This window comes from Taeniopygia guttata, chromosome 26, assembly GCF_048771995.1.
Source record: "Taeniopygia guttata chromosome 26, bTaeGut7.mat, whole genome shotgun sequence".
Lineage (NCBI taxonomy): Eukaryota > Metazoa > Chordata > Aves > Passeriformes > Estrildidae > Taeniopygia > Taeniopygia guttata.
The window spans coordinates 4668955-4691568 of NC_133051.1; the positions used below are offsets into that span (position 1 = coordinate 4668955).

Consider the following 22614-nt stretch of genomic DNA (forward strand, 5'->3'; position numbering starts at 1 on the left):
CCCCCTCCAAGGGGAAGGTGTCCCTGCCATGGCAGGCAGGTGGAACAGGATGAGTTTCTGGTTCTTTCCAACCCAAACCCTTTTGGGATTCTGGGATTCTAAGATGAAATGCTCACATGGCCATTTCCTTTCTCAGCCCCCAGGCTCTGAGGGACTGGTGGGGACACTTTCAGGGGTGCAGAACCAGGGATAAAGCAGAACTGCAGAGATTGTTTCCTGCACCTAGAATTTTTTCTTGTGTCATCAGGGAAAGACAGAAGATGAATTTCTATCTAACGGTGCAAATTTCTTTTCTGCAGATTTCATGCAAAGATGAAAGGCTGAGAAATGCCCAAAATTGTGAATTCTCTTGAAATTTCTATACACAATTATACCCAGAGCCATCCTCACATCAGATGACATCCTTGGAAGGTGACCTGTGCCTTCTGATCCTGCAGGTCCCTGAGATCCCTGCTGCTGCCACATGTCACACTGCCAGCAGCACCCACGGCACAGCCAGCGCTGGGAGGTGGCACAGGCAGGGGGAATGTCCCAGGGGCTGGTGGCCTTTGGGGCTCGGTGTCACCTTACAAAGCCCTTCAGCCTGTGTGTAGGGCAGCCACGAGCCCTCATGCCCCTGGTCTCCCCACCATGCTGGGCAGAGGAGGCCACATTTCTGCTCCTTTCCACCCCAGCCTTCCCACCATGGCACATCTGATGGGAGCACACGTGGTTCTTGGGCTGTACCTCGCCTTTGAACTACGGGAATGTTCCTAATTGGTGCCCCACGGGGATGTTCAGTACTGGAAACCATCCTGTCTCCCGGGCTCTCTTTGTAGTGGGACCTGTGGCTGCTCACAAGAAGAGACAGCATGTCCCCTGAGCATGTCCTGCCCTTACAGGTGTGTTCTGCTCGCTCCACTCCCATGGGGACTGCTTTTCATTTGCAAATCCTTCAAAGGGCTTGAAATAGCTACAGAAAGGCTGCAAACAAGGCAAAGGGAGACAGAGGGCTGTGGATAGCCTGAGAGACCTCTCCATCCATGGAGGGGAGGAGACTGGACCTGCCCTCCTTCATCACTGCCAGCAAAGCCTGGGCTGGTGCAGCTGGGAATGGTTTTACATGAGCCCTTTTTGGGTCCTTGGTGCATCCCTGCAGGACTGGAGGCATCACCTGAGCTTCCCTGGATCCTCCCCCTGCTCTCCATTCTGGCCCAGCTCCCGCCTCCACACGGGCTGGAGCCTGGCTGTTTCCGCTGGGCTGCCAGGGGATGCTTGTGCTTGGTCCTGCTGCTCCTCACAAAGACCATTTCCAATCTCGCTTCTGCTCCTACCAAACTCGAGTCATTCTCCAAGACCCCAGACTCCTCCCAGCCCTGATAGTGCTGCCCTGTCCCTTCCCAGCGCTGGGTGATCCTGTCCTGACCCTGCTCCTGTCCCCTTGGTCCTTGTCCCACCGGCAGGACCCCGTGCCTGAGCCCCTGGGAGGAAGGACGTGGGGAGCAAAGTGTTCCTCCCCAGGCATGGAGGCCGAGTGCCGGTGTCCTGGGCAGGGGCAGCAGTGTCTTGCCATGGCACAGAGCCCTGCCGTGGCACAGTGTCCTGCCGTGGGACAGAGCCCTGCCGTGGGACAGTGTCCTGCCGTGGGACAGAGCCCTGCCGTGGCACAGAGCCCTGCCGTGGGACAGTGTCCTGCTGTGGGACAGTGTCCTGCCGTGGCACCGTGCCCTGCCGTGGCACCGGGCGCTGCCGTGGCACAGAGCCCTGCCGTGGCACAGTGCCCTGCCGTGGCACAGTGTCCTGCCGTGGCACAGAGCCCTGCCGTGGCACAGTGTCCTGCCGTGGCACAGAGCCCTGCCGTGGCACAGTGTCCTGCCGTGGGACAGAGCCCTGGCGTGGCACAGTGCCCTGCCGTGGCACAGAGCGCTGCCCGCGCTGCCCAGGGGGACACGGGGGTCCCTCCGCTCCCCCGGCTGAGCTGGAAGCTCTCGCTCCCCCGTCCCTGCCCCAGCCTGCCGCTGCTCCCTGACCCAGGCAGGTGCAGAGGGGGAGAGGCATTTCCAGCCCCATCGCTGCCTTTTGGCACCAGAGCCCCATCCAGAATCAAAGAGCTTTTCAAAGCAAACCTTAAACTCCTTTAATCGCCAGCGAGAGCTCCTCCCACACAGATCTAAGGGCCATGAGCTCAGTGTTTTCGTTGCCCCGGGCAGATTTATGAGGTTATTCTTCAAGAAAGGGCGGGAGAGAGGGGAGCCGTGGCATATTGCTTAGCCTGCGGGGCGGGCAGGGAGCGGGGGGAGCGGGGCTGTACGGCACAGGGACTTTGCGGAGAGCCCGGCTTTGGGGGCCGGAGGAGAGGAAAAGCGGGATGGGGCTGGGCGAGCTGGAGCCCAGGGCAGGTAGCCGGAGAATAGCAGGTCCCTCCATCCCCCCGGCCGGGCTGCGGGCCCGGCGCTGCCCGCAGCTGGCGGAGGGGACGGCGCTGGGGAGTCCCTCCAGCCCCGGCCGGGTGTCCTGGGAGCGGTTTGCGGAGGGAAGGAGCAGGGATGGGGCGTGCTGGCAGTCGCACACGGCTGTCCAGCCCAGCACAGCCCCAGCTCTGTCTCACCCCCCTGCGCTGCGCTCCCTCCGCGCTCCCGGCCGCACCTGCTCCGCTGCTGCCAGAGCGCAGCGCCGGCTGCAGCTCTGAGCAAAGGCTGGGCTGCTGCCGCTCCTGCAGGGCGCCAGCCGGTGGCTTTGGGATGGGGCAGATCCTGCATCTCCCGTCCTGCATCTCCCCTCATGCAGGAGTTGGATTCACCCATTCTCGGGGTCTCTTCCAGCTCAGAAGATTCCACAATTCTGCGGTGTCTGAAAGCGCCCCCACCACGCGTCAGACATCTGCTCACATCCAGATACCTGTCACCACTTCCCACTGCCCTGCACGAGGTGCCTCTTTCCTTTGGAACTGAGATTCTGGGCAGGTCTCAGGCGTGTGGCGCTGTAGGCACAGCCTTTGTCACCTGCATTGTCACCTGCAGCACTGCCTGTTGTGGCTAGAAGGACTTGAGGGATGCACCCCTTGTTCATGGACCAGTTTCCTCCAGAGAGCACAGCATCCCATTAATCCCAATGTACCCACTCTGGGAAAACAGCAGCCAAGTCAAGTGAATACTGCTGGCCCAAAGTGCTTCTACCTCATGGCATCAAGGCCAGAAAGGGAGCAGAGCCTGTGGCAGAAAAGGGACCTGGGAGATGAAGCAGCAGAATGAAATGGGAAGAAATGTCATGAAACTAATTGGAAATTCAGAGACTTCTGAACTTCCTTTCCCTTGGACCTAGAACAAAGAGCCAGCATGTCAATATTAATTATAGAACAAAACAAAACAAAACAAAACAAAACAAAACAAAACAAAACAAAACCAAACAAAAAACCCTTAATAAACTGTGTTTTAAAAGCAGCAAAATGTTTTGCTTTGATAATATTGAAGTCCTGCAATGTGAATATTAAATGACCTATGGATAAATGTAACAGCAGTAGGTGAAAATATGTAAATAGAAACTTTTTTTTTAGGAAGACACCATGAAGGGAAAACATTGAAATAATCTCTCCTGATTGAACTTGTTACTACATTTCTACCGTTTACAGTCCCATGAACATTGTCCATTTTCATTAAGCTTTTCCTTTTCAATTAAATGAGATATTGCTTGGAAAACCATCCCATCAAACATGCTCTTCAGACAGCTCCAGGACTGACTTCACTATTAAGGCATGCTGAGAGCTCTAGACCTCAGCCTGGAGAAGAAAAGGCTCTGGGGCAACCTTAGTACCCCTTCTAGTGCCTAAAGGGGCTTAAAGAAAATAGGGAGAGCAATTTTTACATGGGTAGATAGTGATGGGATAAGGGACAACGGCTTCCCACAGACAGAGGGCAGATTTAGATTATATGTTCATAAGAAATTCTTCCCTGTGAAGATGGTGAGGCCCTGGCACGGGGTGCCAAAGAAGCTGTGGGTGTCACATCCCTGGAAGTGTTTGGGGTCAGGTTGGACAGGGCTTGGCACAGCTTGGTATGATGGAAGGTGGAATTAGATGGTCTTTGAGGTCCCTTCCAACCCAAACTATTCTCTGACTCTGTGATTAATGGTCCTGCAATTCTGGCTTTGCTCTAAGCACTCCCACCCACCCTCACTCCCTCCACCTCACTGATCTGGGCTCCTTCACCACTGCTCTGTCTGCTTACTGTGGAGTTTGGTGTCTTTCCACTGCTCTGCCCTGAGTCTCGAGTGCAGACACACAACCATGAAGCATCTGCAGAATCATGCTCATCATCCTCAATGCGGGGATGAAGGCACACTGAGCACTGCTGTGGGCCGAGGGACCAGGACATTTCAGCTCTTGCTGGGCTGGGAGCTCCACCTTGCCCGAGGACGCAAAAGGCCATTTGCAAAGACTTGCCCAGGGGCTGTGCTGTTCCCTTGTTGCTGTTCAGTTTCTCTCACAAGCTGTGCTGACTCCCAGATTTTCTCCATTTGATTTTCTCCTCCTTTGTCCTAGATTGCAAGGCAGTATGTATTCTATTTGCCATCTGTCAGAGGTGTGGCAGTTACCTTCTGTTAATTGGGCACTTATCTCTTCCACAGCCAACCCTCCCTCGGGGAGACATCTGCTGTTAATGGGCTGTTGAATGCCACTGCATTGATAAAAGTTACAGCATCCCATTGGGAGATGCTCTGCCCAGAGGGAGGAGCCAGACATTCCTACCTGGATATAATCTGGGGTTTTGGGACACCAGGCTCAGCCTTTCCACAAGATTCACAGAGGAACAGCTGCCTTTTGCACTGGACCTTCAGAGGAAGACTTGACCCTTCTACAGGATCACTGCTCCCACAGAACCACACCTGCCACTCCAGGAGGAGCCACTCCAATTCGGATGGCTACCAACGCGCTGACCAAAGGGGTGTCAGGATGTATTCTGACACTGTCTGTGGTTTTTCTTTTGTATTATTGTATGTATTTTGGGGGTTTCCCCCCCTTTTCCCAATAAATTGTATTTCTGACTTGGAGTCTCTCACTGGTTTTGCTTTCAAACCAGAACATCCTTGCAGGCTGGAGAGCACAGGATAGGGATTCCTGTTTCTGGTTAGTGCTCATCTCCCTGCTCTGGAGGGAAACACCAGCCAGAGCCTTGGATTCAGTGCCCAGCAGCTCTCCCTGAAATCTCAGGCAGGTCTTGGTTTAGACCAGCCCATTTGAGTATCCCAAAGTCTCATTGTGCAGGAGTGCTGGAAGATGTTCCCCTTTGGGGCACTCATAGCAGCACAGCAGCAAAAAGCCACTGTCACCCACAGGAGACACTGAGGCTGTAACTGAGGTGCTGAGCAATTGGAGTTGAATCCAGGTGGCCTGCCCCTAAAATCTTTGAGATGCTGGCAAGCATGCAGAGCACACCTGTGTCCCTGTGGAGTGCCTGTAGGGAGCCAGCAGATGGACTTTGTAGAGTCCTTTTGAAGGAACTCAAATTCCTGAAAACGGGAAACCCTTGTTAGCCCTGATATTTCAGGTACGGAAAAAAATGTTCCTCAAAGCTGATAAATAGTGAATAGAAACCTGTGAATGCACTGCAGTGTGCAGAGCCCAGCTCTTCAAGTGCCCCTCAGCAGTTTTAGCTCCCTCACCCACCACCCCAAGCCCATAAATGTTTTTCCACTGCTCCTGCTTTGGTTTCCCCTCTCCAAGGCATTCCCAAGGATGAGCCTGTTGACTTTGGACTGTACAGGTGTCCTGGGTTGTAAGATATGTGTGCATTCTATCACCATCTGTCAGAGCTGGGGCAGTTATCTCCTGTTCTTTGGGCACTTTTCTTTATCTCCCCCACAGCCAATCCTCCCTCCAGGAGATCTCTTCTGTTCATGGGCCATTAATTATTAATTATCTCCTGTTGGTGGCTAGTGAGTGTCCCTGCATGGCTGAGAAAATTCCATCATCCCACTGGGAGCTGCTCTGCCCAGGGGAGGAGCCAAACATTCCTACCTGGATCCAATCTGACCTGGGAACAGCACAGCAGCCTTTGCCCCCTGCATTCCCAGAGGAGCAGCTTTCTCCCCACTGCATTCCCAGAGGAGCAGCTTCCTTCCCACTGCATTCCCAGAGGAGCCCAGGCCCATCTCCCCCAGCCCTGGAGCTCCAGAGGAAAACTCCCCCCTTGTGCAGGATCCTGCTCCAGCAGAAGCACAGCTGGCACTGCAGGAGGGCTGAGCCACCCTGGGATGGGGCTGCTGCCACCTCCCTGACACACAGGGGGTCAGGGCATGTTCTGACCCTGTCAGTGTTGCTTTGTATTTCTATTTTGTATGTTTATTTGCATTTTTATTTCATTTTTTACATTTTCTTCCCTATTAAAGAACTGTTATTCCCACTCCCATATCTCTACCTGAGAGCCCCTTAATTTCCAAATTACAATAATTTGGAGTGAAGGGTTTTGCATTCTCCATTTCAAGGGAGGCTCCTGCGTTCCTTAGCAGACACCTGGCTTTTCAAACCAAAACAGGGCAGGAATGGCACTTCCTATTAGTCTGCCAGAAGGAAAGAGGGTCAAGCAGAGAGCAGCCCAGTCTGCTGGCCAGCTGTATTAGCATTTGATAGTCCTGGACTGCATCATGGCCTGAGAAGTGGAAGGGTCTGGGAGTGAGTCTGACCTTTGTGGTGTGTTTGGATGGCTCCCGGTGCAGCTGTGGGGCCCCTGTGGTGACCATGGCATGAAGAAGGTGCTGTAGATGGTCCCTGGCACTGGGCAAGCATCAGGCACAGGATGCTGACTCACTGGTCTGTACAAAATCCCCTTGGGCAGGAGGGCAGCAATGGCCCCTGGAAGGACTTCATTTACACTTTGCATTGGGATTTTGTGCTCTCTGCATTTTTGGCTGCTCCCCCTTTCTCCCTAGGGTGTGTGACTGTCCCAAAGGCACACAGGGGTCCCTGTCGCCCCTGAAGGACACCCCAAATCCTTGGAAGCCTTAATCACCCCTTCAGCCCCAATGCCCTCCCCAGAGCTGTCCTGCCTGCCCAGGCTTCTGGAGGGCAGCCACACATCCTGGTGTCCCAGCTTCTGTGGCAGCTCCTGGGTGCTCCCCATCCCAGGGGGTTGTGGTGGCTGTCCTTACCACAGTGGGGGCTGTAAGGGGCAGATGTGGCACATGGGGAGGGATTTGGGCTGAGGGAGCTCCTTCAGCACTGCTGCTGTACTGCTCCAGGCACCAGCTGTGTGCTGAGCCTGCAAACCTGCTGCCTCACCCGCCTGCCGTTCTGTGGGGCTTTGGAAAATGCAAATACCAAGAAAAAGACATCTTTCCCTCACTCTGCCCTGTGCTGGACCCAGCACTGTGTGACCTGGGAAGTGTCTTCTCAGCTTCAAAGCATCCCTGTCTCCTGCACATCCCTGCCAGGGGTCTGTGTGGCACCTGATTCCAGAGGGCAGCTCAGAGGAGAAGAGTGGGTGAAGCAGGGCCCCAGACTCCCAGTGGGATGCTAGATTCCAGACAATGTGTCAAAATGTCTCTGCAAGGTGAGAGCAGCCCTGAAGGCTCCTGGTCCCACTTTCCTCTAGGGAAAGAGTGTGGAATGAGAAGCTTTCTGTCTGGGAAGCCTCACAAGATGCTTGGTGATATCTGGGAGCAGCCAGGACCTGCTGCTTTTCCCTCCCCCAGCTCCTGCTGTGGCAGCAGCAGCTTGCCAGCCCCACCAGCTGTGTCCTGCCCAGGTCTCTGCTGAGGATGGGCACAGAGCAGCAGAACTGCCTGAGCTCTCCGTGGGGCTGGGGACATCTGAGACCCCTGGGAAGGGGGGAGGCTCCTCCTGCTGAGCTTTGAACCGTGGTGCTTCTGCTGTGTGGCACCCTCCAGGTTTGTGCCCCTCATCTCTTCCCTGCAGTATCTCCAGTGCCCCTCTCCCACAGAGCCGTGCTCCCCACTCTGCCTGTGTCCCACCCCAGGAGGTGTGATCAGTCCTCACAAAAAAAGGAGCAATAGCTAAAGACTGTTACTGCCCTCTTTATTGACTGGAAGAGTGTAGAAAAGCTGGAGCCAACATCTCCTAGGAGCTGTGCAGGGGAAGGATGAGAGGTAATGGGCACAAAAGAGCCATAGGAATTTGCAATTTGGTATTAGGAAACATGGGATGGTAAAAAATGGGAAAAAGGTGATAGACCCAGAGATCCTCCTAAGATTATCCAGTAGGTTTACCTGCTGGACAAGATCCTGACCAGCCTCACAAGATGGACCCATTAGAATATGGATAAGAGACCTCCAGAAGTGTCTTCCAGCCTAGGATATCTGGGCAATCCTTCCAGTACTGCCCCATGTATGTGGCTGGGGATAAGGGATGTGCAGGACATGTCACATCCCTCTAGACCTGTGCAGGGGGTGGGGCTGTGTGCTCCCTGGCCAGCTGATGTCCACGTGTGGCCATGGCACTACTGGTGTTGCCTTTCCATCCCAAGGTGTCCTCTGCTGAGACAGACTCTCCGTTTCTTTCCTGCAAGTGACAGCTGGACAGGCCACACATCCCTGGGAGGGACCTGGCAGACACAACAAACACAATGTCTTTTGGTTTTTTATGAAAGAGGAGTAGCCTCAGCAAACTGAGAGCGTTTCCTCACCCCAGCATTGTCACCTGTCCCCCTTGCAGGGGCTGGTAGCCAGATCCATGGGGCTGAGGGGGTCAGGATGCCATCCTGGGACAGGGGCCTGCCCTGAGCACCTGCACCCAACTGTGGATATCTTCTTGGTGATAGCCAGGGGACAGCTAGGGACAGAACTGCACCAGCCCCTGTGATGCCCTGGGCAATCTGAGGTGAGGCTGCTCCTCCAGGTCACATTCAGGGTGTGCAGTGGTGCCATCTAAGACAATATCTGAAGCATCAATAAGCTGTCCCCATTTTCCCATCCTTCTCTGAGCCTGGTTGTGCAGTGACCTCTCTGCTGCACAGGAATCTTCCCCTATGCAGCTCTGCTCTCCTGCATCCCCAGCTTGCTGCAGTCCTTTCCAGGAGCTCCCAGGAGCTCCATCCCCCTCTGCTGCAGCCCCAGACCAGCTCTCTGACACACATGGAGACAGAGATGTGGTATGTGACACAGGACTGGCACTGGCACCTCAGCTAAAGGGGAAATCTCTGCCCCCTCCTTGACCACAGCTGCAATTTCACCAGCGAGGTCTCCACTGAAAGCACCTGGCTTTGGCTGGGATGGGGGTCAGGTTCAGAGAGGGGCAGGAGTGAGCAAGGACAGGATTCTTGCCCAGAGACAGGCACTGGCAGGATGGGCACGGCCACAGCTCATTAGTGGCGAGGCAGTGTCTAATCAGGGGTGATTACAGGATCCTTTCCTTTGCTCCCGAGGAAGTCCTGCTCTCACACTGCCTTGAGTGACTTGCTGAGAACACAGGGCACGGGGAAAAGAAGCTGGAAAGTTTTGGGAGCACCTGCCTGCCATTCCAGGGCTCTCTCTTCAGCCCTTGTAGCTCTCCAAAGCAATCCAGCATTTCTTCACATATTTGAATGGGGAGTTCAAGCCTGTATTTCCACGAAGAACATAGATCTCACTCCAATAGCCATACTTGCTACAAAATGTATGTTGATTTGCTTTGACAAACCAGCCCTGGCTGCACATTTGTACCTGGGAAGCTGATCTCACACAACCTGCTGACAGCAGTGGCAGGACCCAGCTCTCCAACCCTCCTCCAGTCATTCCCAGCTCCTCCTGACCCTCTGCCTCCCTCCCTGTTTGGTCCTCTGGCTGGCAGGGATCAACGGAGGAGCACCAGGCAGGGTGGTTTCCCCCAGAGAGGAGGGGAGGAACGCTGAGGCTTCCTCCAGCACCGCCGGCCCGCCCCGCGCACGGTGCACCCGGGCACAGGGACAGCGCTGTCACCGGAGAAACATGGGAACGGGGCCGGGACAGGCACGGGACAGACCCGGGAACGGGGCCGGGACAGGCACGGGAACGGGGCCGGGACAGACCCGGGAACGGGGCCGGGACAGACCCGGGAACGGGGCCGGGACAGGCACGGGAACGGGGCCGGGACAGACCCGGGACAGACCCGGGAACGGGACCGGGACAGACCCGGGAGATACAGACACAGGGAACGGGGCCGGGACAGGCACGGGAACGGACAGGCACGGCAGATATAGACACGGGAACCGGGCCGGGACAGACCCGGGAACGGTCCGGGACAGGCACGGGAATGGGGCCGGGACAGACGCGGGAACGGGGCCGGAACAGACCCGGGAGATACAGACACAGGGAACGGGTCCGGGACAGACGCGGGAACGGGGCTGGGACAGACACCGGGAATGAGGCCGGGACAGACACGGGAACGGGAACGGGACAGACCCGGGAACGGTCCGGGACAGACCCGGGAGATACAGACACAGGGAACGGGTCCGGGACAGACGCGGGGACGGGACCGGGACAGACACGGGACAGACCCGGGAGAAACAGACACAGGGAACGGGGCCGGGACAGACACTGGGGCGGGACCGGGACAGACACAGGAACGGGACCGGGACAGACACGAGAACAGAACCGGGACAGACACGGGAACGGGGCCACGGCCAAGGGACCAGCACCAACAGCATCCCGGAGTGCCGGGTGCTCCAGGCTGTCCCGAGGATCCAGTCCCGGTGACACCCAGGGCTCTGCCAGCAGCCACAACAGCTCCCGGCCGCGCCCGCCCCGGGCCGGCAGCACCTCCGAGCATCCCCCCGCTGGGCTCCGTGCGCCGGGATCCGCGTCCCAGCTCCGTGTCCCTGCCCCAAGCACCGTGGCCAGGGTGAAGGCGGCACTGAGCTCCGGGAACACCCAAATGTCGCTGGGCTCGTGCGGGCAGCTCTGCAGCTCCCAGCCCAAGGGACAGCTCTGGGGAATGACCTGCAGCGTCTTCTCTGCGGAGTGGCACCCACGGGTGCCCCTCCTGTGATACCTCAGGGTGGGTGTGGGGGAGGCCTGACGGGGCTGCCCCTGTCCCCACAGAAGCAGGCAATGTTCTCTATTCTCCCACATGGTCCTGTGACTTGTCACTCGTGGGCAGCCGGTTCCAAACCAGCCCCAGGGGTAGTTCTGTGCAGTCACACCTCGTGTCACAAGTGGTTCCCTCTCTCAGGGGATATACAGCCTGCATGACACATTTCTCTCATCTTCCATAGTCTCCAGTGAGCATCGTCCCTTCCTGACTAATTTCTCTTCCAGCTAACCCAGTACCGCCCTGGCCATCCAGTGGCTGGCACAAGACTGCGCTCCTCAGGCGAGCAGGAGCAGCAGAGAGTCTCTCATCCAGCGGTGGCAGCTTCCACCTGGCTGTGCAAAAGCCCTTTCTGGGCGGCTTTGGGTGCTCTGCTCTGACAGCTGAGCACCTGCGTCTCCGCACAATCCGGGGACGTCGGAAAACCAACTCCATGGTCTGTGCGCCTCTCCCAGCTCCGCTCTCCGCCGGGAGCACAGCGCGAACATCCCCGGCACGTCGGGGGCTGCCGGTGCTCCCGGACGGCTGCGGCACACGCGGCTTCCCTGGGCACTGCCCTGGCTGCATTCCGAGCCGGGAATGCCACGGTCCTGCCCAGCCTGCCTGCCACACGGCTGCGGCTGCGGGCTGCCTACAAACCCAGCGAGCATCTTCCTCAGGGATAACTTGTGTCCCTGAGAGGGATAACTTGTGTCCCTGGGAGGGATGACTTGTGTCCCCGAGAGGGATGACTTGTGTCCCTGAGAGGGATGGTTCCTCTATCGGTTAAAACCTATGATTTTTCCACAGTCGTTTATCAGGATCCTCAGTCATCACCAGTACGATGGCACTGAGACCACCTATGGGGCTAGTAATGAACGCAGCAGCCTCTGTCAATTAACCCTTCTGGCTATTAACATCAGAAGGGGTATGAAACATTCAGATAATCAAGAGTTATTACATAAAATTACTACATACATAATCACAACACGTACCAACCCCCTAGACCTCTTCCAAGGCGTTAATATTAATTTTAAAAAGGCAGCTCGGACACTGCTGGTGGCCAGCACAACCCAAACTCCGCAAAGCTCTGAGTTATTGCAGCTATTGAAATGCTTGACAGAAGGATCCCAGAGCAGTTTGCGCTAATTGCTGTGTAAAAATACTCCATTATGTTCTCAGACAATCAAAATCGACCCAACAAGTCAGTTCCGCGGTCCGCTGCAATCACGGAGCAGAGCAGAACATCGCAGTATAAACAGCGCTCGCAGAGGGGCGCGGGAGGAGGGGAGCTTGGCAGGTCCTGCCCAAAGAGCTGCCTTTTTTTGTTGTTATTTTGCTTGGTTTCTAATTTCCACAGGAAATTTAATTTCGGGGATATGTGGCATCAACTTCCAAGGCGGAGGAAAGCCGCAGCTGTCGGAGGGCTCCGGGGAAAGCATTGCAAAGAAGCAGCGCGGGCTGTACTTACAGGTAGGCGGTGAGAGGGCTGAGGTTGGCAGGGACCTCCGAGAGCCCCAGCTCGGAGCAATCCACCGAGAGCGCGATGCCATCCTGCTCGCAGTGGCACTGGGGCGGGCAGGAGGGAGCAGCACCTGGCTCCGCTGGCACCGCCTGGCAGCGGGCAGAGCTCGCCAGGAGAATGCCCCACAAGAGGAGCGCGTCCATGCGGGGCACGCAGCGGGCACAGGATCGCCGGCAGGTCCCAGTGCGCTGAGGATGCGGCCGGGCAAGGGGAGGCATTGCTGAATGATCTTGGTTATTGGGTTTCAAGGGCTGGGCAGGGGCGTGAGACACTCCAATGGGAGGAGTTAAACTTTCTACTCTCCCTCTCTCTCTCTCTCTCTCTCTCTTAGAGCTGGCAGGAATTTCATTCAAAGGGAAGAAAGGGGGGAAAAAAACCCAACAAAAAACAAAAGAAACCTCAACAAATAAAGACCTGTTCATAGCTCCAGGACCCAGGCTTGTTTTGTAATCGTGTTTTTGTGAGATAGCAGGGCAGGGGAAGGCAGAGCTGGCTCCAACAGGGCAGAGGAGTAGAAGTAGTGAGGCAGGAGTACCCAAGCAGCACTTCAAGGGCTCCAGACTTCGGGACGCTGAAATACAACCCCAGATAAAGGACTCTGTGTCTGTGCTGGCTGCTAAACTCTGCTGGGACTGGAAAGTCAGGGTGCAGCTGGGGAGAAGGGACTGAGGAGCTCAGGACCAGCTCTCAGCTGGGACTGACCGTGCCCAAGGCTGTCTGTCTGTCTGTCCTGAGCTCCAGCCCTCACTCTCCAGCAGCCCTGTGGCTGTCTCCTTGCAGCAGGCAGGGGCTGGGGGCAGATGCAGGGGACGCAGCAGCAGTGTCACAGCGCTCTGAGGGGGGACACGGTGCTGCTGCTGGTTTTGCCCATCACATGTGAGCTGCGTTTGCAGGAGCTGCCCAGCACTGATGCCAGGAGCAGGGCCCTGGGTCTTCCAGAGCTCTTTCTAACCCTGGCTAAAGTGGCCAAAGTAGAGGAATAGTCCACTGAGTGGGGGCTCGAAGCTGTGTCATCTGAACCTGTGTCATGGCCTGGCTTGGCAGGGGACACTGCCTGGGCCAGGAGCTCCCCGTGTCCTGGAACACGTGGGATGTGCAGCAGAGCAGGATTCTGTGTCAAGGAGCTCTGGAGCTCTGGGGTAGCAGAAACAGCTGCCCAGCAAAGGGGGCTGGAGCTGCACAGGAGAGGGCTGCAAAGGACAGCCCCATGTCCCCTCTCATGCCAGCCATGGCTGCTCAGTGTCACTGGGATGCCCTCAGATGGGGTGACTGCTGTCATCCCATGGCAGGGGCTGGAGGGATTGGGGTGAGCCTGGCCCCACAGCTTGAACCACCCCAAGTCTCTGTACAGAGCTGAGCATCTCGTCTGTAACAGGGACAGCAGCTGCACATGGGTCTCACACTGAAGACAGACAGCTGTCCATGGGGCTTTAGGTGCATCTGGACCCTGGTTTGTTCCTCCCTCTGCCTCCCTCTCACCCATGAATGGAAGAGGTGAATGAGGCAGAGAAAGAAGGGCCCAGGTCTGGGGGGCTGCAAAGTGCACCCAAAAAGTCACCCCTCCCACTGTAACCATGCTATGGCAAAGTGCCCTGTGGCCAAGGCACAGGCTGAGAGGTGCTTTCACAGCCCTGCTTCCTCTGAACGGGCCTTTCCTTCTGCACAAGAGTTTCCTGGCCGCAGGATAAAAGAGGTGGAAGTGTTACCTGGGGTCAGGAAGGTGAACTGGCATAGTGGGAGTCTGAAACAGCTCCAGCTCACCGGGACAGGGGTGCCTTGAGACCAGTGAGTCAGAGCGAGCATCTCCTCCCCAAAAAAGTGCCAGGTGGAGTTCAGGGCTCAGGGCTGATGCACAGACTCTGGCTGAGGGCTCCTTGATGGGGTGATGCTGGATCTGAAATTATTTAACTTGCAAAGTGCATTCAGATCCTGCAGCTCCAGGACTCCCTGTGACTGTGCAGTCATTGGAAAGAGCATCACCCAGTGCAGAGCAGAGAGAGGATTTTTAGTAGGAGCAGGAACTGGTTTAATTGGAATTAAGTTGCTTCCATCATGAACAGTGCTGGGGATGTCATTAATTAAACATTTGCAATGTCTTTTGACAGCTCCAAATGCAAAACACAAAAGCTTGGTGGGGAGACAGGGAGCCCTCCTCAGAGGGATGAGTCCCTGGGGCTCCCAGCACACTTCCCCTGCAGCTCTGCAAAGGCTGGACATGCTCTGACAGCAGCCAGGAATTTGGAGTCAGTCTGGAGAAAGTGCCAGGCCTGTCACTCCTGGCTGCAGCAGCAGCAGCTCTTATCTGTGATTCAGCAGCCAACACCAAGCACATCCCCCCTCCTGGCAATTTCTGCCTCAGCAGATTGTCCCTGGGAGCCAGGGCTCTGCCTGACCACCCTGTGCATGCAGTCCCTGCAGAAAATCCCACTGCAGAGGTTCCTGTGGAAACTGTCATTCAGCTGAAGCAGGGACATTTCCTCAGGAAGGTATTGACTGTGATTTTTGCATTTCTTTGGAGCTGCATGTCCTGGTGTTGGAGAGCTTTTCTTCATGTGCCTCACTTTGACTTCATTGTTTGCTTTTTATTCCAGGCTGGCTGGGGGTTCATATCCATGTCTTATTTCTCTGAGATCTTTTAACAGCTGCCAACATCCAAAGCATCACTTATTCCAGTGTGTCAGCCAGCTCCTGGCAAAACTGAGGGTCTGCACACCACAGTTACTTGAACCAGAGGGCTTTGATGCTTCCGTGGTGTCATAGTTTAACATAGGAAAAATGTAAAGAAGTAATATAAAAACTTTTTTTATAACTCACAATCTATTGAACCACTAAAAAAAAACAAAACCCATCTCTGTGAAAGAAACATGTTAAAGACAAAAAAAAAAAAAAAACCCAAAAAAAAAAACCCAAGAAACCCAATGTATTAATCTCAAAATTAATAAAATCTCAACTTAACAAACCAAAACCACTACACATGGCAAACCTGAAATTTCTGAATAAGCCCCTCGGGGGTGGAAGTGCAATTTCCAGCCTTGCTGAAGCTGCAGCTCAGTGGGAGCAGCGGGAGCGTGCCGGTGCAGCTCGGGGTGTGATGTTTTCCTGCAGCTCAGCCGTGTTTGTGTGTTGTCCTCTAGCGGCAGCGAGAGGTCTGCGAGGGGAAGGTTTAGGTTGGATATTAGGAAAAAAATTTTCACTGAAATAATAATAAAATACTGGAATTTTCTCCCTAGGGAGGTGGTGGAATCACCATCTCTGGATATGTTTAAAAAAAGACTGGACTTGGCACTTGGTGCTATAGTCTGGTTGTGGTATTAGGGCACAGGTTGGACTTGATGATCTTAGAGGTCTCTTCCAACCTCATTATTCTGTGTGATTCTGTGTGATTTTGCTTTCATGTAGTTTTCTTTCTATTCACCTGAGAAAATTTCTCTGCATAAAATGCATTTATGTATTTTATGACACAAAATAGACAGCATAAGAGGTGTGGAAACTTTCATCAAAGACAGCCAGGAGCTGCCAAAACACTTTCAGAGAACCAATGCGTCTTTAGCATCTCAAGCCTGAGACCTTACAATTCAACTGCAATTTGATTTTAGAAAAGATTGAAAGCATACACTTCAGTACAGTTCTAGTGCACCCTCATTTTTATTGTTAACTTATAAGAAAATAACAGAAATTTTAAAATGATGAATAGTACTGTAGAGTACCACTGGAAGTCCTGGGTAGTTATTGTGAATCCCTTAATGGATTAATCCATGCATCGTTTTAAAACATTTTAAAATAATTTTTGGTAAATTTTAAAATAATTTTTTTGTAAATTTTTATAACTTTTATTTTTTAAAATAAATTTTATTTTTTGCCACCTCTCAGTGGCAGATGAGAGGTAATGGTAACATCCCAGGTAATGTTTCTCCTGCTGTCTCCACACTAATTGGTCTTCCTACAGCTTGCTTAAAAGCAGGAATTTAAAAAAAATGTTGGGGAAATTTAGAATAGAAGATAAGTAAAGAACAATGTCCAGCTCTTGTGAGCTGCAAGCACAGCCATGGCCTCAGCCGGCCAGGGGCACAGAGGGGCTGGGGGTGGTGGGACTGGGCTGCATTGCTCACAGCAGCACACGCTGCACGGGTCTGACTCTGCATTGCAGCCTTGCAGCTGAGGAGGGCAGGACCTCAGTGCCAGCGCTGGCCAGATCCTCTCTGGGGCCAGAAATGAGATTCCAAATGGGCATGGCCTGAGGGATGTGCCTGGCAAGGTGTGGGACTCAGATTCAGTCAAAGAAAGAAACTGAGAGTTTCTAGCCAGGCAGAAGCCTGGGAAAGAGCTGGAGAAGAATGTAAATAATTCTTTATCTCTCTTGTTGTTCACATTGTTTATAGTTAAGTTCTATCACTGTGCGCCAAGCACTGTACACCAATGGTGTGGCTTGTTTTCACTTCAGAACCAATGGAGTTGGTCCTCACGAAGCTCTGTATAAAAGAGCAGTGTATTTTGAATAATTCGGAGTTTTACTTTCAGCAGCCTTCTGGTCAGAGTTTCTTCATTCCCGTCCTGCCTTGACAGCGACAGAGAGGTTTTCTGGAGCTGGAGGCGTTCAGAGGCTGACGGAGCTGCAGCAATGGCTGAAGAGGTACGAGAGCTCCGTGGCCCTGGTGCAGAGCGGGTTGGGCTGGGCTCTGTCCCTCAGCCGGGCTCCCTGAGCACTGAGCAGGGCACGCTGCTCCTCAGGTGATGCCCAAGCCCCGCACACCCAGCTGAGCTCCTCCCAAGCTGGAAACTGGCACTGCCCACCGAGTCAAAGTGCTGGAGGCGCTTCTGTGCCCAGCAGGGGCCTGGCATGGCCCCACAAATGTGTCCCCTGCCCTGCTCCCATGGGGCAACTGCTTTTGCCCTCTTTTCGTTTCTTTCCAGGTTTTATAGGGTTCTGCATCAGCCCAGCAGGATCCCAGTTTGGCTGCTGATCTCCAAGGACAGCAAGTCCATCCTGCAGCCTTGGGATTTGAGCAGCACACTGGGACGTGGGGTGGGCTTTGCCAGACTGTTGGGGAGATGAGCAATGAGGTGGTTGAACATTATGTGTGTGTTGAAGAAGTTTTGTAGATGCAGAGCTGTGTTACTGTAATGTATCCTCCCCTCATTGTGATCATGGGGTGGCCTCGGTACTCGGGAATTTGGGAGGGTTGGCTCCTTACTGTGGCAGCACCTGAGCTCCAGCCGAGGTGTGAGAAAGGGATCTGCACCCTGGGCAGCAAGGAAGGAGTCACGGACAGGACTCCAGGAGGGGCTGGAGATATAAAAGGGAGCATCCATCTTGAAGATGAGCACATGGCTGGTTGTCACAGGGGCTCCCAGAGCTGTAATTTTTCCTTATTCAGTCCTTTTGTTGTATTTTTGTTAAGGTTTAATAAGCCTTTAACATTTTAAAAGTGAGGGGCATTTCTCACAAGCCAAAGCTGTGCCACACGCTGGGGAGGGCAGCAGGGAGTCCTCCCCTCCAGAAGGGCTTGAGGGGGCAGGAGAGGATGCAGAGAGCCCTAGGCAGGACCACAGGGCACAGGGACACCAGAGAAAGCATAAGCATCACCATGGGACTGGCCCATGGGTGCTGTGGCATTCACTCATCCACCTCATCTGACATCTCTGGGAGGGGACACTCACTCCTGGGACATGATCTCCCTTGACTCCTCAGACTTGCCATGCCTGGCTCCTCTTGAAGCTGGTCCTTTAGGTTCCAGGTGGAGCACTCAAACAAATGGTATCTAACTTTGATGTATTGGTTAAAGTTACTTAAATATTGCGGTTTGGTTGACTTACTGGAAAGTTATATAATTAAAAATAAATTAAGTAAACAAAAGTATAATATTTGATTGAACTTTATATATTTTTAAGCTATGATCTAATAAAGAATTTGATAACACTACTGATTTTTATACTTATGAAGAAACTTAAAGTTTACAGTTTTTTTTATGGATGTAACGTAAGACAATAGGTGTAAGATGGAATTTTTGTGTAATTTATGTTTGTATGTGATCCAAACCAGCAGAGATGGAGCAGGATCCAGGGGTTTGGTAATTTGGATGTGTCTGTGAGCCCAGCCATACCCTGTGGAGGTCAGAGCAAAGGCCAGAGGAATATTCCTGGAGCCCTCACTCCCATCAGGGCCATCCAAAGGCTGGCACAGCTCTGCCAGGCTCTGAGCGAGTCTGGGCCCAGCAAGGACTCCCAGAGCCTTTCCAAAATGTCCCAGCAAACACTTGCAAACAGCAGAAGGCCCCCGTGCCCAGCACTGGCTCCAGCTGGGGCAGGGGAGGGCACTGTCCATGCCTCCTGACAGTGCCTGGAGGGCACATGGGAAGGAAGGTCCCAGCCCATGCCCAGGGCACACAGCAGCACTTCAACCCCTTGCTCTGGGAGGCACTGCTGGCAAAAAGGGGCAGACCTGTGGCTCTGTGCCCTGCAGAGAAGAGGGACAGAGGTGCAGGGGCAGGTAGGAGGCCTGTTAGGTGGACCAGAACCCTGGTCCAGTGTCCTACATGCTTGAAGACCTTTCTTTTGGAGCACCTGCCCCTCAGCTGGGTCAGAGAGCCACAGCCATAACAAACCTTGCACATGTTCAGGAGGAACCCTCAGCTCCATCACCACTCACCTGTCCCTGGAGGAATAAACTATGACACAAGAAATTCCACCTCAACATGAGGAAGAACTTCTGCACATTTAGGGTGGCAGAGCACTGGAGCAGTTTCCCAGGGAGGTTCCTGGGTGGGTTCTCCCTTTAGAGATGTTCAAACCCCCCTGGATATGTTCCTGTGTCTCTGTTCCAGGTGATCCTGCCATGGCAGGGGGTTTGGACTGAAGAGGTCCCTTCCAGCCCTGGGATTCTGTGAATTCCCCTCCCAGTTCAGACCCACCTTCAATCTGTGCTGGCCCCAGCACTTCTGCTCACCAGGAGGTGGCCAGCATTAGCAGCTGGGTGCAGGATGCAGGGGATCCTGCAGTCCTGCTGCTCCTGGTCTGTGAGAACCCCGGGATTGATTCGGGGCTCTCATGTGGTGGTAAAGTCTCTCCTCCAACTTTTACTTCTAAAGAAAAACTCCGCAGCCCCTTGTTGGTCGGTCTCAAGGCAGTTTATTGCTGGTTATCTAAAAGATTTTCTTCGCCCGCTGTGGCTGTTTGGTCAGCGGCCCAGGCAGAGACACACACACCCTGACACCCTCACTGCCTGCTGTCTTCTTCTCTCTCCCCGCCCAGGGCTGCTGCTATCTTTTATATGATATATTACATGTTGTATGTTTACAGATTTTTTCCAATACTTAGATCTATGTTACAAGGTGCTTTTCTACTCTAAACCAATCCATGAGTGCCAAAATCGCCAAGAACATGGAGGTAAGGAAGAAGAAGGAGGAAGAACAGGATCAGGCCCACTTTCCTCCATCTTAGAACCTCTGACCCCCCTGTATGAAGTAAAACCCCCCTGTACAGGTGTTAAAACCCCCCTGTACAATACTAAAAAAATTTCCCCTCTAATTTGTGACTACTTTTACTATACCATCTAACCCTCTGTGACCACTTGTTCCACCTTCAAAGTTGGTAACTCATTCCATGGCTCAAACCCAAAATCACAGCTGTTTCCAGCTGCCTGCCAGGGTCTAAAATGCTTCTGGCCAAGGCCTGGAACCTCCAAAAATGTCTGAGGGACATTTTGAGTTCCGACACTGGTCTGGTGCAGCTCAGGTGGAAGAGGTGGTGGGCAGTGGATGTTCCATGCCACGACTGGTGCCAGCACCTGGTTCCATGCAGGTGTCCACTGGGGACGTGCCAGGGTGAAATGGGCTCCCTGTGCTGGGAGCAGGGGCCCATTACTGTGCTGTGCAAAGATGGGGAGCAGCTGGACTCCGTGCCCTGGGGAGAGCCTTGGGTGGAGGTTCAGAGCAGGAGAAGCTGTGGCACCAAGGAGCTGTGGTGCTCCAGCAGCCTCCATCAGGCTCCCATGGCCGTGCACCCCGGCTCTGAGGGGTGGCTGTCCCTGTCTCTGTCACTTGGCAAGAGCAACCCAGTCTGCCCCTGCTGTGGCAGCTGAGGAAAGGGAGCAGGGAGCAGGAAGGGGGGTCCAAACAGGCAAGATCTTGCTCATCTCCTGTGTTCTGAGCCTGCAGTGGGGCTGATGGAGGAGGGCAATGGTTGGATGCTGCTCATCTGGAGCAGGATAACATGAAGAACATGGCATGGCCCAGAACTCACTGGGCAGCTCAGGCCAGAGGCTTGTTTTGTTTTAGTGCTCTGTTGTCTTTCTCTCCCCCTCTGGGTTTCATGGCTCTCGAGCTGCAGGGCTGGAAAATTATTCATCCAAACCGCAGCTCCCACAACACCCTCTGTAAGCATCTGCAGCTCCAGACTCCTCTGCAGCACTGGGTGGGAGGTCATAAATTCCTAAATTCATCATTGCCACCAGCTTGGCCTGCTGTCAGGCAGGACACGAAGCACGGAGCAGAGGCTGTGCCGCAGACACACGCTGGCTGGCTGTCACAGCCGTGGGCAGCTCGCTGGGCACAACCTGTAGGACACTTTGTGTGACAAATCCCTGTCCTGTGCTCGTCCTGGACATGAGGAGTGTGGAAGAGCTTTTACAGTGAATTCTGTGAGCCAGAGAGAAGTTTGATAAGAGGATCCATGTTTACTCCTGAAAGAATTTTCTACCAAGGTCGTTGACTTAGAAACCAAGAAAGGAAGAAAGATAAATAAGAGAAACCTGCAACTGCCTATTCCAATGAGCACTTTGCTTGTGACCAGTGAGTGTAAACCTGTGAGCTTTGTAAGAATGTATAAAAATCATGCATGCTAGAATAAAGGCACTTTGAAGCTTTCTGAAAATGGCATGTGCTGCTTTGCATTGTGTGTCTCAGCTACGACAGAGGAGCTCCCACCACAGCTGCTGGAGGAGCTTTAGCTGCAGGTACCCACGGCTCCCCTTGGCTGCTGTGTTAGCCAGGTGTGAGGGCTGAGGCACCACTCACCCTGCACTCGTGGAAGCTCTGTGAACAGCCCCACGGCTCCCCCACCACAGCTTTACCTTCCCTCCTTCTGTCCCAGGGCCGGTGCCCCCACCACAGCTTCACCTTCCCTCCTTCTGTCCCAGGGCCGGTGCCCTGGCAGCTCTGTGCCACCAGCTGTGGGTGACAGCCCTGTGCTGCGTCCTGGGGCTGCCATCTCTGTGCACAGACACACAGGAGATCCAGGGGCACTTCCCCAAGGGACTGTGGAAGGTTCCTGGTGCCCTGCCCATCCATTGAGGAGGATGGATGTGCTGTGCTGAGCTCCAGGATGAGAGCTGGTGTGAGCCAGGTGCCAGCAGAACTCACCCCAGCCCTTGCTTGGTCACTGCCATCAGGGCATGGCCTGGGGTGTGCCCAGGTTGTCCCATGTGGGTGATGTTCTGTTCTCCATGAAAGCAATTGTGAGGCCTCCTCCTCTGCCATCAGCTGTGAGCCAGAGCCAGAGCCCCTCCTCACAGACCATGCTTTGAGCAGAGCCCAAGCCACGATGACTCTGAACACCACAGGGTAGTTCTGACTGTGGGAGAGCAGCAGAGACAGGCTGGGGTTCCCTGCCTCTCCTCATCCTTGGCAGCTGTCCATTGTGGAGGAGGCAGTCCTGGCTGGGCTGCAGCAACACCCTGAGACGTGGGAGCAAGGGAGGACTCGTCCCTGGAGATCCTGGGCTCCTGAGGGGGGATGCAGAGCCAAGAGGGACAATGCCCACGCAGGGGAGGCAGCCAGCAGCACGAGAGACTAAAACCCCAGTCAGCCTTCTTCTGTGCCCCTCACAAAGCTCTTGCTAGCCCATGGCATCCTCATTGCCACTGTGACTGGCCCTGCTTTGCACGTAGGGCACTCCACAGATCTTGGAATCCTCTGAAACAAAGAGCATCGGGAGTTTTAACATCATAACCCCTGCAGGGACATACAGGTGCAAAGGCTTGTCAGTGCTGAGTACAGACTGATGCCAAACCTCATCTCTACACACACCTTGGAGATGTGTGACCATGCTCAGGGTGTCCATGGCCTCAGGACTAACCATGGATTCCTGGGCCATGCAAAGCCAGCAGAGCCACAGGCTGTGCCCAGCAGCACCAGCGAGG

At 54.3% G+C, this 22614-nt stretch overlaps 1 protein-coding gene and 1 long non-coding RNA gene across 2 annotated transcripts in view; one reads left to right on the top strand and one right to left on the bottom strand.

The window, feature by feature from the left end:
* LGR6 (leucine rich repeat containing G protein-coupled receptor 6) overlaps window positions 1-12733 on the bottom strand; it is a 153483-nt gene extending 140750 nt beyond the window's left edge. Inside the window, exon 1 of the mRNA XM_041721290.2 lies at window positions 12426-12733. Within this exon, the coding sequence (XP_041577224.2) occupies window positions 12426-12697 (272 nt within the window). The 5' untranslated portion in view covers window positions 12698-12733. The remainder of the gene's footprint in view (window positions 1-12425) is intronic.
* LOC140680676 (uncharacterized) lies at window positions 11517-18363 on the top strand. The gene is made up of 3 exons (XR_012052035.1): window positions 11517-12427; window positions 17043-17109; window positions 17391-18363. It is a non-coding gene; the product is annotated as an uncharacterized lncRNA (long non-coding RNA).
* The last annotated feature ends 4251 nt before the right edge of the window (window positions 18364-22614 follow it).